The 20,805-nt window shown below is 37.8% G+C and overlaps 1 protein-coding gene across 1 annotated transcript in view; it reads left to right on the top strand.

Moving 5' to 3' along the window:
* Positions 1–20,805, top strand: part of HS2ST1 (heparan sulfate 2-O-sulfotransferase 1) — a 100,588-nt gene that overhangs the window by 64,642 nt on the left and 15,141 nt on the right. Inside the window, exons 2-3 of the mRNA XM_026674140.2 lie at positions 13,547–13,785; positions 19,465–19,550. Coding sequence (XP_026529925.1) covers positions 13,547–13,785; positions 19,465–19,550 — 325 coding nt within the window. The remainder of the gene's footprint in view (positions 1–13,546; positions 13,786–19,464; positions 19,551–20,805) is intronic.

The raw sequence follows: 20,805 nt of genomic DNA on the forward strand, positions 1-20,805 counted from the left end.
GTAATAAAACTAAAGTTTTCAGATCACTAGCTCCAATTTCCAGACAGCTGCTGCATTAAATTGTATTTAATGATATCAAAACCCAGCTGGAGTTGTCTTGGCTGACTTTGCTTACCAGTATAGAGAGCACCAGGTGTGTGTTGTTGAAGTGTGAAAATAACACTTTACATAAACTATCGGCAGTGCTGTTTGCAGTCTTATCTCAAAATGTTTTTACTTGCTGTTGGAGAAAATAAATACTTTAGACATTGTTAGTAAATACTGATTCATTAGTCCAATTCTATTTATGGTAAAATGTTGGTCACTAATTTTTTATATATATATGAGGATAGCCTGCTAATGTGTTCATGCCTTACAGATAGTCTTTGACCTCCATTCCTCCAATTAGGACTGAATTTTTGGTCACTAACCGATGTAGTCACTAAACGAGTCATCACATTTATGACTATTTTTACTGTTAAGTGCCATTAAGTGAATCATGGGGTTAAGTGAATCATACAATCATTAAGCAAATCTGACTTTCCTAATGGAGTTTTCTTCTGGGAAGCCGGCTGAGTAGGTCGCATATCACAACTACATGACTGCAAGACGTAACTATCATAAAGCAAGCTGGTTGATAACAACCCAAATTGCAATCTCAGGATCAATGAAGGTGGTGCAACAGTTGCAACTTTATGGATAGATCTCAAGTCACTTTTTTTCCCCCAAGGCCATCATAACTTCAATCCATAGTTAGACCAACAGCTGTAAGTCAGGGACCACCTGTAATGTGGTCTAGAGCAATTTATTTTTAATGGTATTTAACTTCATGAGATGAATATAAGGTAAGATGTTCCTAGCATTGTTCGACAAGTAACGTTAGCTCCAAGCAGTTCATGTAGATTTCTTGTGCAAGAATTTACAATGTACTTTTCCATTACAAACCCATTATTTTCACTACACTTGGAAATATTTCTTTCAGGTAAGTCACCAATATATCGTACTACCTGTTATCTTTAGTCCATAGAGATGGAATAATATATACATCTATTCATGGCAATAAATGTTTTAAAGCAGTACTATTACTACTGTGTTTTTGCTTTCTTTTATGTTTTGGCTTTAAAAAGTTGTTGATTATCCTGAGGTGACAGGCTGATCATGCACATGCTAAAGAAACCCTTATTAGATTGAATTCTCAGGCTGCCAGTTCAGTAGACCTGCGTTAACTATTCTGCGTGCTATCTAGGATCTTTTCAGCCTCTTAGTGGGGTGATATAGTATGGCCTGAGCAAATATTATTAGCAACCCCACTTTGTCTTTACACTTCAGTTCAGTGGATGAAACATGCCTTGCTTACAAATTCCTTGGTTTAACCCCTAACTTCTCCAGAGAGTGAAAAGAAAGACTTCCATTAAAATCAGCCTGGGTAAGAAATATTGCTATTAGAAACCAATGGTCTCATTTGCTTAAAACGGCTTCCTGAGTTTGTGATCATCTTAAATTTTTAAGAACATCTTCAATTCCTAGAAATGGTTGGGATATAAATCTAAACCTGCCTCCCAACATTTCAATGTAAAATTGGTATATACATAGTTAATGTGTTGTATGCAAAGGGTGCATATGCAAAGTGCTGGGAATTTACTGTTTGAGGGAAAATATAATGCTGGGTTCGATTCCCATGTAGCAAAAGTCTGTTCTTGGCTGGACATATATAACCCACCTTGTAGGAGGGCCGCTTTCTATCCTGCATGGATGTTGATATTCTTCCTGGTAGAAATGAATTTATAGGGATTGGGGGAAGAAGACACAATTCAGGGCTATTGAATCTAAACTTAGTCTCTTGAATACATCTGTTGTGGAAATCAATATTACTCAATTTATACTGATAGTACTAAAGATGTTGCATTTAGGAAAGTGAGAGCAACATTTTATGTTGTTTTTATATTATTTTTTGGGGTTGTCTTTCAAATATGTCAACTAAATTAATGGCAGTATTGTCAATGTTGGAATAGATGTCCAAACTGTAATATTATCTGGTTCTTTGACAAGGTTGGTGGCTTTCTATAATGGAAGAATGAGATGTAACAATCTTTTGGTGAATCAATTTGATTTTTGAATACAGAATCATAGATAGTAGGTTTTTTTTTAACTCTATGAGGATATTTTACGGAATGAAAAAGCAGATCATGCAGCTGAGGAGAGCTTGTATAAAGCTGTTGTAGATTTTCCTTTGTATTTATCTTCTTTGGAGATCAAATGAAGGCTTAGTTGAGAGATTAGGGATGAATTTGGGGACAGTGTGAGTTGCAGCTTATTGGGAGGAGAATTTATTTTCTTTATCCTGATTTCACATTTGTAGGGTTTTTACTGTCTGGGCCGTAGGAAACAGATGAATCATTCTGGAGTCTTGTTAGGCTACTGTACATTAGGGAGAAATCTCTTCAAAATGGATAGCAATACTATGGGATAGTGTGATGCTTGTCGAATAGAAGTTAATCTTGTCCTTTGGAATTGTTGATAGAGATTTGTTGCTGCAATGATTCCCTGACTTGGGTGTTTGAGTTCTTTCTGCAAGAAGAATGGTTCATAATACTGTAGAACAATTCAAAAGGTCTTGTGGATGATTTGTGGGATTAGAAACTGTGATTTTATTGTGACTAATTGAATTGAAATAATCTTTCAAGAGACGGCAATAACAGGGTTTATATATGTTTGCAGTGTTTATTTCCTTGGAGCGGTCTAATAAGGCTTTAAGGAGAAGGTAGGAATTGTTTTAATCTACTGGTTTTACTACTGCATGGTCATGGAAAATGGGGAGGGCAGACAATAGAAAACGGCCTGCCAGTAAACATTATATTAACGGAATAGCTGCAGGTATTAATACATTGGGGGAAGTATAACTTGGCTATAAGGGAAAGAAGGGAAAGACATTGGCTGAGCTCCCATCCTTTCAAATTGCAGTCTACCAAAAGAAGTCAAGGTGACAGTGAAGGTGATCCTCCAATTAAAGATCTTGGTTTATAATGCCTGGTCACTTGCTAATAAAAACATTTATTATATAAGATATAATCCTACATAGAAACATTGGCTGTGACGTGTCTTACAGAGATTTAGCTGAGCGAAGAGTATCAGAATTGTGACAGAGTCACAGTGAACACAGTCAGATTCACTTTAACTCCACTATTGGAGCAAATAACAGATAAGTAATTGGTAACTGCTTATTTCTTTATATAGATTATTTTTATCTAATAAATATTGAAGAGTAGAGAGATAAAAACTCTTTCTGTTTGCTTGATCCTTACTTCTCTTGGCTGAAGGATTCAAGTTAGAATAATTCTTCTGATAAGACTATAAAAAGCATATTGCATTGGATGGGTAATAAACTCACAGGAGCCTAGCAGTTTGGGAATGGATTGGATTGTGTAGAGACAATTGAGATTAACAAGAGAGAAGGGGTTAGGTACCAATGGTATTGTGACCAAAAAGGATTATTTGAAACTAGACAACCTGTGACCCATCAGGTCCTCATTTTAGAGATATTTCCTTATGTACCACCATGTACTTTCCCCATCTACCCACATAGCACCTTCCCTGAAGCCTCCTAAACCTGTTAAGTTTCTGATCTGCAAAACATATCTCATGCACCCCCAGGAATTCACCCAAGCCCACACTATGACACTCCTGAACACCCCCTCACACCCTCCTTCATGTGGCAGCAGCCATTTACCTGCCTGCTGGTCTGGGACTTCCAACTTCCAACCCTTGATATTCCTTGTGGGAAGTTGGCAGGGAGCACTGGCAATGATGAGACTTTTTTGGGACTGTGGATAAGCCTAGCAGCACTAAAGCAGCCATAACATTGCCAAGTTTCAGTCCCATGGGAATTCAGTAATTCCTCATTTTGGATGCATTTTGTAAATTAGCCCATCTGAGGTATCTTACTTCAAAAATGGTTGCTCCATGATGCACTATTTTGCCCTATTGATGGTTACCAATAAAGAGGAGAGTTTTAATAGTATATAGATTCCTGAGTTTAGGACTTACTGAGAAACTGATGCTCCTGTTACAAATCTTCCCAGTTACTGGAATCAAACAGGTGAGGCTCTTTCCAAGGTGGTCTTGCTAGAACTTTATTATTACTTTATTTATTGCTGTGAAGGAGATCGATGTATTGCTCCCAGACTGTGAAATGTTCTTCCTAGAACAGCTTAGCTTCCATTCATCCAGCATTTTGAAAAATCATGAAGCAACCTTTTTCATCATACTTTTAAGCTAAATTTTGATATGTTGATCATATTAACAAGCTAGCTCGATACCCGTGCTTCACTACGAAACTATGGGGCCAGGCTTTGTTTTTGGGGAGGAAAATAAGGGAAAAAAATCTGCCTCTTCCTACCAGCATCCATCAGTATTCATCTGGCTAGCATCCTGTGATGTGAGAGTTGAAGGCTATTTGAAAATTGAAACAGTATTTGCTGTGCGAGCAAGAAAGAGACAGCAAGGAGCTTGGGCGTGGCTTAGCTCAACTGTTCTGTACTAAAGCTGGTTGCTGCTGTGAAACTAAAACTGAAACTCCTCTGCTTGTATTTTGCATTTGGAACAGGTTTCTTTTCAGGTGAGGAGTGGGCGTAGAACCCCTTAGCATCAGAGCATGTTAATAATAATATACGAAATACTAATGCTCTGATGGTCATTTCGAAAAATCCTTTCTTAATGAGCACCTAGAAGCCAAGAGGAACATATATGCCAAATGTCAAGTTTGTAGGCTTTATGGTTCTGGAGATTTTGTGAGGATGCATGAGTGGTATTTCACTTTTATATATATAGATCAATGCATCTTTTTGAACGCCACCCAAAGTCACATTTTTGTGAGGTGGGCAGATAAATTAATTAGATAAATACATATTACTCTTAAGCATATTTATTTAAAATATTTAATTTGAATATTGTACATAGTTTTAAGTGTTTTTATAAGTTGAAAGACAGTGTATAAATGCAATAAACAAATACACATTAGTTTAATTCACTTTAATGCTGCTTAATATTAATCATTTTTGTATTTATCTAGTAGGGTGTCATTGAACTAGCATTAAGCTTTTACTGCTTTCAGAAATCTAATTTTCACCCTTGTGCATAAATTAAACCCAATAACTGGATTTGATTTACACAGTCCAGTTACCACTGTTGCATATGCGTTCAAAATTAATAATGATTTAATTACAAGGTGGGAGCTCCTGGTGCTAGCTGCCAAAATTGTGCTTGTGTAGTCTCTCACAGAGGGTAGGGTAATAATTAAGCTAAGATTTGCAGTGGTATGCCAAAGCTTTACTCAGGAAAGTGGCCCAAGGCCAGAGAACACTAGCAGGGCTGAAAGGAAGAAGTAAATAACGTTAGAATTTTTTAAAAAATGATATAAATCTAGGGTATAGTTTTTTTTCTTTCATTCTTTTAACTGAGAAAGTGGCCAAAATTCAGTGATGGCCGGAATACTTGGTATAATAAAACCAAGTATTTGTCCTTCTGCCTCTAGGTCCTCTAAACACAGCTTGTTTTGAGGAGCATTATACCAACCTAGGAGAGACAGTTAACATGCTGACCCAGAAGTAGGGAAATCTGAGTGGTGTTCCTGCCTTGGGAAGGGATCCCAGCTAGATCTTTTTGGGCAGTGAGTCCTTGGAAGATGAGGCAGTGGCAAGTCACCCTGAATTGTTCCTCCTTCCTGGACTCTCACCACCAACAGGTTCTTGTCAGGATTTCACAGATCAGACAAGAGAGCAATAGCACTTAGACTTATATATGGATTCCTAGTGCTTTACAGCCCGCTAAGCGGTTCACAAAGTCAGCATATTGCCCACAACAATCTGGGTCCTCACTTTACCCACCTCGGAAGGATGGAAGGCTGAATCAACCTTGAGTCTGGTGAGATTCAAGCTGCCAAATTGCAAGATGGAATATAAAATCACCTGGATTCGAATGAATAGATACTTTGATTTCCAAAATATTTTTTCCATGATTCTTGCACTTTTCATTTTTCCTGTTCATAAACTGTCAAGAAAATTGCCTTGTGGTACAGACCAGAATCTGGTCTGATTAAATTTAGCATAGTTCTGTTTCATTACAAGATCAAAAAAATCCAACTTTGTGATCACAGCTTGCTTCATTTTTTCTATGCCACCAACTCAACCTCCTCTCTCTATTTTGCATCTGTTCTTGAATACCACAGATTTCTACTTATGCCCCAAGGGAACAACATAGGTTTATTACAAATTAGGCATGTAAGATATGCAGCACAGAGACTCAACATCTTTGTGTTTCTATCTTTTTTTTTCCTGGGAGAAAATACTTGATCCTAATATTGCTATGAACTTGAAAAGGAAAAGACAAGACCTTTCCTTTATTTGCAACAAAATCCAGCAATTCCCTAAAAAGCTGGCAGAAAACTACTTTGAGAAGTATTTTGATTACTCCAAAAGGACTCAGGTTAAAAAAACCCTGACTTATTAAATATACTGTAAATCTTTTAGACAAATGAATGAACTTTATCTTTATTATCTAAAGCCAAATCTCATAAAAACTGTACATTAATCTATTTTATAGTTTCAGTTGTGCTTTCTTTTTCAAGATCATGACATAAAATGCCTTTCAAAATGTAGGAAAATCAATAAAAAAATCTGTCATGTATTACTGTGTAATGATTGGCTGTACATAACTCTTCATGAATCAAATGTTCAATGAATCTTCAGTCCAAATCTACTGCTCGCTGGCTCAGTGGTTAGAATGCAGTACTGCAGGCTACTTCTGCTGTTGTCTGTCTGCAATTTGGCAGTTCAAATCCCAGCAGGCTCAAGGTTGATTCAGCCTTCCATCTTTCTGAGGTGGGTAAAATGAGGACCCAAAATTGTTGGGGGAAATCTGCTGGCTCTGTAAACTGCTTAGAACAGTGGTCGCCAGCTGGTGGGCCGCAGCCCACGGGTGTTCCATGAGAAAATTTTGGTGGGCTGCAGAGAAATGTCCCCCCAAAGCACCCCCCCAAAGCAATTAATCCAGGCTGCATGGGAACACAAGGCTGCACCGCCTACATAGCCACCCACCCACTGACTCTTCAGCCGAGTGCAAACCTGAAAAAAGCGCAGTCTTCACCAGGCAGGATGAGGTAATGGTGCTGTTGCAGCAAGAGGGGGGCGGCAGCACAGGCGGGCTGAAGCGGCGATGGAGATGGCCGGAAGGTGCAGGAGCGCCGCACTACTTGCATTTGCATGGCACTCCCGCACATTTCAGCTCACCTCTCCTGGCCTGGGCTCTTCCTTGATGGCCGCGGGCTGTAGGGATGGCCCAGGGCAGGAAAAGTACTGGCTGGTGGGTGGTAGGAGGGGGCGGAGTGGGCAAGTCTGCGCTCACCATCCAGTTCAGAGGTCCGGAATTGGGCGCCGTCACCGGCATCGTCAGTTTTCTCATCCCTCTCGGTGCTCTGCTCTGCTGCCCCCCATCGTTGCCCAGGGAAGGCACAGGAATAGCAAGCAGAAACATAGCTCTCTCTGGGGTGAAAGAGCTGAGATCGAGGAAGGCACAGGCAAGAAAAGATGGAACCTGCTGCCTTACCATGTTTCTCCAACAATACGCCCCCCCCACCATAGGAAGACCCAGCATGTTTTCTAGGCATAAAATGAAATTAAGCCCTTCCCACCAAATTTAGGCCTAGTTTAAAACAGCAAAATGCAGGGAAGGCGGGGGGGGGAACTTGCCATTAGGAGTGCCCCCGTGGGCAGCTACGCCTCACCATCAGCCGCTCCTAACAGCCAATCATGGTGGAGCATGGAGGGCTCCCTTACCCCTCCCTTACCTGGGTCAGCAGGCGGGCGGCGTGGGCGTGGATGTCCGGCAGCATTTCAGCCGCTTCTCAGGTCTCCCTAGCTTCCACGGTTCCCACCAGTGCTGGCGCCTCTCTCATCAGTGCCGTCTCCAACAACAGCGTCTGAGTTGCTCCCGCTTTTCCCCCGTTCCCATAACAACAGGGAAAAAAAAGATTTTGAGGTACCTGAGAGCGCCGCGTGCTGCGTTTTAGTTTAATCCAAAGTGGCTGGGTGGGCGTGAGAAGAGCCGAGCAAGCATCTCTGCTGCTGCTACCCTTGGTGCTCCAGCCTCGGGCTCTGCAAGTTTGCAAAAGTCCTGGTGCGCAGCCCGTTCCTGCATTCCAAGCGCGCCCAGGCCAAACTGCAGCTGTCCATCTCTTGCCAGCGCCGTCTCCAACAACAGCAGCAGCAGTGGCGGGAACTGTGGAAGTTATGGAGGCAGCTCTCCCACCCGAGAAGCGGTTGAAACGCTTCCACGGTTCCCGCCGCTGCTGCCGCTGATATATATATATATCAGAGCACCAGCCTGAGGATGGCGAGTGGGACCTCGCCGAAACGTCGCCAAGATACTCTTAATCTTACATGGGAAAAGACCCAAACATTATTTATATATATATATATATATATAATGTTAAATTTATATTTAATATAAAAATAAAAAATATTAAATATATTATCTTTTTAAATATATTATTTATTAGATATATTATCTTTTTAAAAAATTCATATTAGTGGTCCTCAGGATTTAAAAGTATGAGTTTGGTGGTCCCTGAGGTCCCCGGCTTAGAGAGAGCTGTAAAGCACTATGCAGTGGTATATAAGTCTAAGTGCTATTGCTGGGGAGCTCTGATGCTTTACCATGATGCAATTAATTATACACTGCAGATAAGGCAGCAAGCATGAAAAAGAGGGTGGGGAGCCTTTTGACGCTTACATATTCTGCCAAAGTGAAGAAGGATTTGAATCAGATTAACTCATCATCAGACTAGGTACCAGTCTATAATCAGTCTATTGGGTGGCTAACAAGAACACAGTTGGATAACATGCAGCCAGCTGGAGACACTGAAGTGTGAAAGCCAGATATCAGTGTCACTGTTCAGATGGCAGAAGTGATCTAAGTAAGCAGTTGCTAAGGTCCACAGACAAAGCAAAACACACACAAACAAAATGCCAATGACAAGTGGTTTCAGTTCAGGGGTGACTTGCCACTGCCTCATCTTCCAAGGACTCAAAAAGATCTAGCTGGGATCCTTTCCCAAGGCAGGAACACAACTCATATTTCCTTACTTCTGGGTCAGCATGTTAACGGTCTCTCCTAGGGGTTCAGCAGTTATTTATAACAAGGTTATAAGAATCGTTTAACAATAATCAAACCAGTGGCATCTTCTATCTTTGCTTGGGAATATCAAGATTCCCGAGACATAGTTTTAATTATGGTGTTTGAATTGGTATGAAAAAAACTTATTCTGTTAATCTGAATATTCCATATTCAGATATTGATAAATCCTGTAATGAAGAGTAGCTCCTAGCATGTGCTGAAAATATAAAGGCTTACCTTAAGGGAATAGGTAACAATGTATACAGGTGATTTTTAATTAGATTTGTTAACTTCAACTTGTCTGATTTATCAGTTTTCTTTCCTTTTTTTCCCATAAGAAGAATGGTTTTAAAAACTTGTGTTGGGCTGCTGACTGAATATAGTCATGTGAGAAAGTAAATACATCCCCTGTAAAAACTTTTCCTTGGGGAAAATTACACACACACACAACTGTTTATTCAACAAAAAGTTAACAGATATATGATTTCCTTCCATGCAAAGTAAATATACTCTTGGCCGTAATACCTGGTATTGCTCTTTTTGTCAGAAACAATCTTAAGTAGACATTTTTATAAGTATCTACCAGTTTCCAACATTGGCTGGGATAATTTATTCCCACTCTTCCATATCACATTTTTTTCAGCTGTGTGATATTTGAGGGGTTTCTTGTATGTTCAGCCCAATTCAGATTTTCCTACAGCATCTCAATGGGATTTAAATCCAAACTTTGACATGCCCATTCCAGAACCCTCCATTTCCCCCCCAGCCATTCTTTGGTGGATTTATTGAAATATTTAGGGTCACTCTTGTGTTGCAAGGCCCACTTTTGTTTGACTTTCAGTCTCCTGATGGATGGTCTCACATTATCCTTAAGCATTCTCTGTTACAATGAAAAATTCATAATGGATTCTATGATGGTGAGCTGCCTGGCCCTGATACAACAAAGTAACCCCAAACCATTACATTTCATTACCATGTTTTACAATTGGTATCAGTTTCTTCTGATGAAATCCTGCTTTGAGTCTCAACAAATACATCTTCCAATATTGTGTCCAAATAACTTTGCCTTTGCCTTGTCTTTTCAGGGGATGTTGTTCTAGAAATCATAGTCTTCATGAGCAGACATTATTATTTGCCTGATATTCTGTCTGAACAGGAAATGTTTCAAAACACATCCCATGGAAATAATTTATGCAGCTCATTTCTAACAGTTGACCGACGTCTTTTGACACCAATAGTGTTGGGAGTTACATGTAGGTCATGTGCTGAAATTCTCGGCATCTTAAAAGAGTTTTTCAGCATCTTGCATTCTGCTGCCTTGCTAGGACTTCCTGGCCTGAACAAGTTGGCAGTTGTTTGAAGTCTACTCCATTTGTAGATAATCTTCTGGACAGTTGGAATGATTGATGTTGTTTGACAATCTTTTAAAATTCCTTCACAGATTCAGAGATATCTGTTTGTGAAGGCCTCAGAAAGCTCTTTTGATCTAGGCATGGTGTGATATCACACCCTTCAACAACAAAGAGCAGATCAAGCTAAATGTTTGAGGTTTAAAGACAGTTTCTCAGATCCATTCTAACAATGTTCTAATCATCTGGTGCACCTGATTCTAATTTTAGGTATTTGAGGTAGTGAGAAATGTAAGGATATCCTTTTTCCATGTGTGAAATTTGCATTAGTATTTATTTAAATTACACAATGGACTACAAAATGTAAATGGCACGATATTTATATTATACAGTACTGTATTCCCTTTATCATATTGTTGAAATGAAGAACAGATATTTACATGTTAAAATAGGTTGAAAAAGTGAAACGTTTTAATGGGGTGTACTTACTTTTTCACATGTGTGTAGATACAACAGACTGTTTTACTTCTCTTTAGTTCCTTTTTTTTATTTTAGTATCTATCTTTCTTCTCCCACCAGCTTTTAGATGCAAAATGTTAAGAGTCTGCCATCCTTCAGTATCACTGAACTAAGAACAACAAGAGTCCTTCACAACTGGGTCAATGAAATAATTTGCATGTAATGCAAGCACAAACAAGGGAACAACTTGAAGGAAGGAAGGAAGGAAGGAAAAAAGAAAGAGACTAGTGAACTGAGAAAAATGACCCAGATCACCATTTTTAAAAATTTATCTGTAAAAGGCAGCTTTTGTAAAAATACATATTTTGTATCTGCCACCTGTTTTAATGTGACTGAGCATTTCATTACATATTTTACTTGCTTTTTTTCTTATTTTCAGAAAAGGCTTTTTGTTGCTCAGATGATGTGGTTTTTTTTGTTTGCTTGTATGTCCCAAGGCTATATGTGTCACCGAAAGCAAATATAGAAACAGAATACTTTATATTATTCCTACTTTGTGTGTTAGCTGTGAGCATGCTCTGTATTCGGGCAGTGGAACCATTTTCTCTCTCCTCTTTTTAAAGCACTCTTCTCCAAATGGGGAATGCAGATGTTGATGGCACAGGACTTATGATGCAAGACATGGATAGTGCCATCCATTTTCTTGCCCTCATGTTTCTCTGTTCCCACCAAACAAACTGCTGCCAAACAAATATATATATTTTACCAGAGATCTCAGCTTATTGATTGCAGAGCATTTCTTCTTCTTGCTTTTCTTCTGGCCATTTTAATCTCCTTGTCTTTATCCCACCCACCCCACACCCCCGTATTTTTTTTTCTATGTACATGAAATTCGAGAATTCCTGCTAAAAAATCCCAATATTCTCTCCACACTCTCACATTACAAAGACAGTATGTATCATGCATATCCATAGAATTGGGATTCTATCTTCTTGATTAGTTTAAGAAATTTCAGTGAGGATTACTATAGTCATTCTGGAAAGAGTATATTTATTACACTTTGTTGGGTTGATAGTTGACGAACTACCAGCTGGCTAGGCAGTTTGCCTTCAGGGCAGCTAGGAGTGACAGGAATCCATATATACTACTACTACATTTGTGTGGGAAGCACCTACCAAGGCACTTCTGATTTGAAAGGATTATCTGGTGATATCACAGTTGCCCAGGGGATGCCCGAGGGGGTTCCTTTCATGTCCCTGTTATTTTCCCACCAAAATAAGGTAGGTACTAAGTGGTATCTGTTTATCTAGTTGTATTTGCATGCTTTCAAACTGCTAGATGGGCAGGAGATGGGGTAAATTGATAGGAGCTCATTTGGTCATGCAGCCCACTTTCGGGTTTGAACTGCTGAGTTGTCAACCTCTCAATGGTCTTTTGACTCCGTGTCCTAACTACGAGTCATCGTGACGCCCATCTATATATAAAAAAGGTACTTACATTTGGATTATAGTACTCGCTATGTTTTGACATAAATTCATTTAGCAATTACTTGGAAAGATGCTGAAAAAAAAATTAATTCCAAACTACAGTGTCCCAGTTTCTGGGATGTCCATTTCAGGTTTTCTATTTGCTTCATTAACTCCTTTTGTTTTTTGTGGCTTGTATTTTTGTACTCAGGATGGAAACTTTGCATCTTTAATGATTATATTGTCATAAAGTGCTTCTACTTCTTTTCTTATCAGACGTGCAATTAATATCTAATTGGATTTTGCAAAGCCAGTCATTGTAATATCATACACGAGGGACAAGGTTTAATTAAAATAAGCAGAGGATTCATTTTATCTAAATTTCAGTTTCCTTTTTCAATTAATTGACTAAATCCAAAATCGTCAGCGGCTAATGTTTTGTAAAATTCATATTGTGTGCAGTATCTTTTCAACTGTCTGCCTTTGCAAAGTGTTGGATATTTTATAGTCGTTATTTGTAGGATATATGTGAAAAAAGTCTTAGTGTGTGATCTTTTTTCTTATTCTTGTTAACCCTGAATAGTAGTTTTGGTTCAAATTATGATCATATATGCATAAATTTAATTATTTCTAGCATTAACTATGATTAAGACTAGCCATAACCCTGCAACCTTTAATGTATCTGATGGGTTTCCCTTCCTGTAGTTTATTTTATTTGTTTGTATGGCTATCCACCTCAACAAGTGACTCTAGGTGGTGAACAAAATTAGAAATACAATTAAAAATAATTACAATAATGCAAATAATAAAATATATAAGAATATATGATGTACCATAATCATTAATGTAACCAAGAAACGAGTCACTGCACTCAGTTGGGGCCTACATTTTCCATTCAGGTTTTGATGGCATGCAGCTCCTTCATTTTAGAAAAAGTGCCATTCTTTAAAGGTATAGCTACAAATTTAGGATGTTTAAGATGCTCCTATTTAGTCATAGTTTAACCAAAGTCACCTAGCCATATGATCCATCTCTTAGTAAAAGCAAATTGAAATTAAATTGTTCTAATAAATAAATGGAAAAGTTAAAAATGCATTTGTTTTGTTGTGTGCTTTGTTTTGACAGAAAGGGCTATTGCAAAACATGAAGTTCGGGAAATAGAGCAGCGCCATACAGTAGATGGCTCTCGATCAGATCTTATCCCAGATGAAGATGATGATGTAGTGATCATTTACAATCGAGTACCTAAAACTGCAAGTACATCTTTCACAAACATTGCATATGATCTTTGTGCGAAGAATAAGTATCATGTTCTTCATATCAACACAACCAAAAACAATCCGGTTATGTCTCTACAAGATCAGGTAAGTTACCGTAGTTAAGATATTACATTCTGCATTGCTCATTAATCTTACTTACAGTTTTTCTCTATCAATCATACAATATTGTGTGTGTGAGGTGATGTCTCATTCCCAGTGGAGAACAACAAAATATAGGTTCTAATAAAATCCTGACTTAGAATTAGAGTGGAAGTTTTCATATCTGATTTATCTTAAATTTTAATTTCATTGAATTTCAATTTGAATAAAGGCAAAGGTAGGTATGATATATGGTTAAACAAGTATTTGTTGTGTGGTAAATTAGGACATTCTCTCACTGTTTAAAACAGAATTAAGTTTTCTTCTTTTCCTTCTATATTTTCTATATCAGTTGGTCATTCTTTCCTTTTCATATCAGATACAAATTCTTGCCATTTTTAGTGGCTTAAAACTTTATTTCCATCATTTATTCATAACTGGGTCATATCTTTTTTTCCATACAAACCTCTTGATAGAATCCACTGATTCATATTCAGATCATTTTCCATCTTCTCTCTTAGTCAGTCTTATTACCCTTCGGCCTTCTTTTTCAAAATTTTGGAAGAATAATTGGCTTAATAATGCTAACCATATGATGTCCCTTTATGTGCTATCAAGGGTAGCAAAAAAGGATTATCTGATTTATGGCTGATCAAGAAGGATTTTATTAAGGCAAGTTACATGTTCCCAGAAATAAGTTGAATTACTATTTTTTTCTTAAATATGTATTGCACACCTGGGAACCTGAGCAGTTCTCCAGAAAACCAGGTTGGCGACATATTTTGCTCAAATCTCAATATGCATGTGTAATGAAATCATACATCATTAAAGTAAAATGTTGCACTTGTTCTTTATCATATTCATCAGCAATTTTGAAATTTGTAGTCTATTTTATTCTCTTATATTTTTCTGAGCATATGTGATTCTTTGTACCTCAGAGAATTTTTGAAGCTCCCAATTCTCACTTTTTTTCCCTGTAGGATTTCTGACCTTTTCTCTGTCAAGATACATTTATTTTATCTTTCACTTCTAAAAAAAATCATTTGGGTTGAAAATGTAAAACAGTTTGAATATGCCAGAAATTCAAAAATGACTTTTGAATACTTTCTTTTTAAGCATCAGGAAAAAATGTTCTGCAGAAATCCTTTCAGGTTTTTTGATCTTCCTAAATAAAATTTTAGAAAAAAGTCTCCAGTTCAAATACTCCTCCAAAACAAAACCCAAACATATGTATATATGTATGTGTGTGATAACTTTTGTAACAATATGAAAGAGAAGTAGTGGTGAAAATACTTGCAGAGTTGCATATGATCCTAAATAATTGATGACAAATGAATATGCTCTGTTCGTGAAAGGCTTTGGCATCAAATATAGTGATATCAACATACCTTAATTGTTACTTCAGTTACTTTCTACTGCAAGATAGTAGACAAAAATACTAGTATAAAAAAGGCCTATAGGTAAGGTCTTTTGTTGTTGTTAGTTGCGAAGTCGTGTCCGACCCATCGCGACCCCATGGACAATGTTCCTCCAGGCCTTCCCGTCCTCTACCATCCTCCGAAGTCCTTTTAAGCTCACACCTACTGCTTCAATGACTCCATCCAGCCACTTCATTGTCTGTCCTTCCCTTCTTCTTTTGCCGTCAATCTTTCCCAGCATTAGGCTCTTCTCCAGTGAGTCCTTCCTTCTCATTAGGTGGCCAAAGTATTTGAGTTTCATCTTCAGAATCTGGTCTTCTTTTATATTTACCTGCTATTATGATCGTAGATTTTCCCTAGAAAAGGTATTAAGAATGTTGAATGGGCAGTTTAATACTTGTTGCAGTTTACTTTCCTGGGGTTTTTCATTCAACATGCAGGTACTGGATGAGGTGGAGATTTGAATAAAAACATAGCATAGTCTTTTTTTAAAAAGTCACATATTAGTATTCATGGTCTTTGTACTGAAACTGCCTGGATTCCTTGGGAACTGGTACTGCGTGAGTTTGTTGAAACTGAAGTAATAATAATTGGCAGGATCTGGGACCTGTTGGAGCTTGAGATTTGATTAGTATTTTCATATTTATCTAGCTTGTCAGATTTTGGAATGTTTGGAGTATCATCGCTATGTCTAAATCTTATAGGTCAGCTGTAGGATAGGTTTTCACTACCCAGTATGCCTATTGTAGCCCATATTGTTTAATTCATATTTAAGACATTCAAAAAACTATGATTCTAATAAATATAAGCTGTGTAGTTAAATTTAAGAGACGTGTGACTGTTTAATTTTAAAAAATATATATATCTGATGCACTACACTGACTGTTCACTCAAACACTGAGAATAAACATCCAGATTATGTCTTTGCAATAAACTAGAGGAGTCCTTTAGAGCTGGAGATTGGATCCATGGCAAATATATTTCTAACAACTTCATTCATTTTTTATAGCAACATTAAAATATATATTCAACTTGTATAGTAAGCTTTGAATTATTTGCAGAAGCCCATGGAATGAAGAATTCTATTTAGGCTTTTTTTATTTTTATTGTACTTTTTGTAGCAGATGGCTACAGGTAGTCCTCGACTTATGACAGTAATGGAGCCTGCCCATTCATGTTGGACATTGAGGACTACGTTAAATGAAGTGCATAGTTAATAATCTCCCTGTCCTTGCTTTCTCCAATGCACAGATCATTAGGTAGACCATGGGGTGACTCGGGGGTGGGGGAAACCATGGGAGGCTTAGTGCAGGCACACACACATCGGGGAGGCCCAACCTCTGAGGTATCCCATGGTCTGCCTCCTGCCCCTTGGGTTCCCCAAAGACCTACGGCCCTCCTCCATACGCTACTCCGTCCCAACTGCACACTTCCTTTTGAAGATACTTGGAGCTCAGTAAGTTGGAGTAGAGAAGGCTGGGCCACATGGCACAATTGAGAAGAAATCCTCCTGGTTTTGCTTCCCTCACAATCCTTTCCTCCCCAGTGCCAGCCATGCTAGCTTTGCGCTAGCGTGGCTGGCATTTGGGGAATTAGGTAATCATGCCGATTTTGCTCTCTTGTTAATCCTTTCTTCCCCAGCCGGCGTAAATTGGCACTATTTCTTCAGCTCCTCGAATGCCAGCATAAAGCCTTAACAGTTGCATGACTGACTTTCGGGGAGCTAAGAAGAAATTGTGCCGATTTTGGTGTGTTGCAATCCTTTCCTCCCCAGCCAGCATAAATCGACATGATTTCTTCTTATCTCCCCAAACTCCAGCATAGGGCTAGTGTTATGCTGATTGAGGAGGAAAGGACCAGAATGGACCAAAATCAGCAATATTTCTTCTTAGTTCTCCAAATGCCAGCCATTCTAGTGTAAGGCCTTATGCTGGCATTCAGGGAGATAAGGATGGCAATGGATCAAAATTGGCACGAATCCTTCTTAACTCCCCGAACTCAAGTCACGCTCGCGTAAAACAGGATTTCTTTTGAATTGTGCCATATGACCCAGCTATGGGCGCAGCAAGGGTGTGGCCTTCTCTGACTTCCTGAGCTCTCAAAAGATAAGTAAGCAAATGGTGACGAGGTAGGTGGGTAGGAGTGAGGTATGGTTGGGAAAGCCCAATGCCCCCGAAGGCCTGATGGGGCAGGACGAGAGGGTGATAGGTAGGAGGGTACGTTGCAGTGTCTCTGTTGTCGGTCGGAAAGGTGAATGGCCATGGCAGCATTGCAGGGGAAGTTGTAACTTTGAAAGGATTTGTATTTAGTATTTTTTGTAGGTGGTTGTAACTTCGAGTGTTCATTAAATGGCCTGTTATACCTCAGTTATCTATATTTTGTAGGATACATTTGATGTTATATCAGAGTTTGCAACGTTGTAGAGGGTAATTAAATTTGGTTTCTTTATCATATATTTCTGTCACGTTTGCCATAGCATAGAAACACAGCTATATGCATAGAGACATAGCTATTGCTACTATGCCAAAACAGAATCAAATTTGCATTTAAATGGCTGCTAAATTTCTGCCTCTTTAAGAAAATCACAAATGGCAGAAAATATTTCCTTAATCAGGATGTTGGGGAGCTAGGATTCAACTTTTTAAAAATCATCCTACCTGTTTTATTATTTTATTTTTCTCTGTCTCTCTCTCTCTCCTCTGATATCTATGTTCTGTTATTATTGAGTGTGCTTAATTCTCATTGTGCTAGATATGGTTTTTATCCCTAGAATTTTATGATCATTTTGGGGGGTATTTTTTCAAACTTAGCAATTCTGCTGAGCAGGTCGGTAGCTGATTCTTTTGTTAAAAATGTTGGGAATTGGCACTTGAATTTATTACTGGAATGTAATAAACATTCTACAGTTGAAATAGTCCCCATTTTATATTGACTTGACAATTGTGTCTATGTGTATTGACTAAAGCAATCTCCTCCAAAGGTCAAGATGCAGCTTACTTCAGATGTTTGGTATTCTCTTGGCAATAGCTAGTCAATTTGCCAGACAACTCTTGAGAAATTCCAGCAACCATGAGCACTGTGTTAGGAATGTTGTTCTAGAAATATCATTATCTTGATAAATTATGAGAATAACATGTCTGCTTTATCTTATTTTTTCCCATGACAGTTTCAACTTCTGAAAGTACAAGAGTAGATTATTTCAGATACTGATTTTCATGTTTATCAATTTTAGTCCAAGTTTCACTGTTGCTTTCCAAATTATGTATTTGTGTGCAAACTCATGTAGCTTCTTCAAAAAGAAGGGCCTCTGTGCAGATAGTAGGGACAAATTCAAGCAGCCATGTAAGCTGTCCTAAGGATCTAGCTGCTTCAGTGCTTTAAGGACGGATCCTTTGTTTATATTAGCAAACTTTTAAAAACACAATTTTCTAATGCTTGCAATAATCCTAATATATTGTTTTTAAAACACCATTTTCAAATACTTGCAATAATCCTAATTTATTGTAATTTCCAACTCAGAACTCCAGGTCTGTTGACTAGAATGAGACCTTGAAGAACATTTCTGTGATATTGCCAAGAAAATTAATTGAAGTATTGCTGAAGTTGCCAGGACTTGAGCCTGACTTGGAGATTTTACTCTTATCTCTACTTACCAGTGTCTCATAGTATCAGTACATTCAAATTCGTACATTATAATTATGAAAGATGGGACCTAAATATAACACATAAATATATACATTGACTAATAATTATAGCAAAGTCTGTTCAAAGTATTGTTAGAGAATATAAATTATAAGATATTCCTAGTTAAAAACTTAGCCACGTTTAGCATATCTCAATGTTTTCAGCTATCTGTCCATAATAAATACTGATGATGTTGCCTCATCCTCCTGTAATTACTGGAGGATATAAAATAGAATATTTTTTTAATGAATACTACATACATACTTACATACATACATACATACATACATACATACATACATACATACATACATACATACATACATACATACATAACATCAGAGGTGGTATTCAACAGGTTCTGACCAGTTCTGGAGAACTGGTAGCGGAAATTTTGAGTAGTTCAGTCTCTTTGACTGGAGATTTTGCAGTATCCTTCCCCTGCCACGCCCACCAAGCCATGCTCACAGAACTGGTAGTAAAGAATTTTGAATCCCACCACTGCATAACATACATAACATAAATACATAAACTCTTGTGTTTTTTTTTGTAAAACATTTAAAAATCTTCCTTTTTCTTGTAGGTACGTTTTGTGAAGAACATAACTTCATGGAAAGAAATGAAACCAGGATTTTATCATGGACATATATCTTTCTTGGATTTTGCAAAGTAAGCTACACAACAAATAATTCAATTTGCACCAATTTGAACTTGAATCATTCTTTATCATTTGAAATTTTCATAGTAACTCCAGTTCATGATTCACTTTAGTTTGTACTGCCCTCTAATGGTCAAGATCAGAAATTGCACCATATAAAGAATTGCAAATACCGGTTTTCTCCTTCCAGTTTTATTTCTCTCTGCCTCAATCTCCTCTTTCATTTTCTTAACATATCCTTGCCTTGTTCAGATTTTGGGGGACAAAAATGTATCTTGTCTGAATAGTCAGAGAAATTAATTCAGAAAAATTATTTTCCTGATAGTTAAATCTTGAATGTGTGTGTATATGTATGTGTGTGCGCGCGCACGCATGTGTATATATTCCTAACATAAAGACAACTAAGAATGATTTTAATAACTTATTTTCTCTAACATTCCAACAAAGGATCTCTCTTCTCCTATCTTAAGACAGTAACCAAGTTATAAAGCATCATCATTCACTCCTAATCAGTAAAAGTCCATTAAAATTTATCAGAAATACCGTAAGAAGGTATATATTTAACCTTAAGTAAGTAAATAAGTTTTATATTCCTCTTTTTCCTTTTTACATAGTAACTTATTTTCTCTAAAAATGCAACAACAAATCTCTTCTTCCCATATATATTCTATATCTTCCTATATATTTTAATAGGATTTTAAACACAAGAAGGATTCTTATCATTTCAAAATCTCATTTTCAATCCATCTGGCCCCTTAGTAACTTTCTAAAATCAATGTTCTAACTACCTTTTTGCTGTTTATTTCAAAACAATTTATTCAAAATTGAAACTTCTTTCCCTGTGGATTGAAGGAGAAACACCAGGTCCAATATTGAAACTTGTCATTCTGAAAGTTCTTAAAAGCCTCAAAGCAGTTAATAAACAATTTCCAGAAATGATTAAGAAAGTTGGTGAAACCAGTGTCCGCTTGAATGCTCTCAACCATGGCTTGGGCAAAGCTGAGTTTCTTTTGGCTCCAGAAGCTCTCAAATCACCTAGCGGCCATTGTTGTAGTTTCCTCACAAGGAACTTCAGTATACAGCAGTGGTCCCCAACCTTTTTTGTACCAGGGACCAGTTTCAAGCAGAAACACTTTTTCAAGGACTGGCGGGGGGGATTCTATTTTCCATTCCCAAAACTTTATGTTTACCCTACAACTAGCATTAAAGACACCTGACTGCAGTCTCTCTAGTTCTAGGTCTTGCCCAGCTGTGTAGCTACAAAAT

Source organism: Notechis scutatus, chromosome 3 (genome assembly GCF_049901735.1).
Source record: "Notechis scutatus isolate UNSWTSFEM ecotype Mainland chromosome 3, rNotScu1.2, whole genome shotgun sequence".
Taxonomy (NCBI): Eukaryota; Metazoa; Chordata; class Lepidosauria; order Squamata; family Elapidae; genus Notechis; species Notechis scutatus.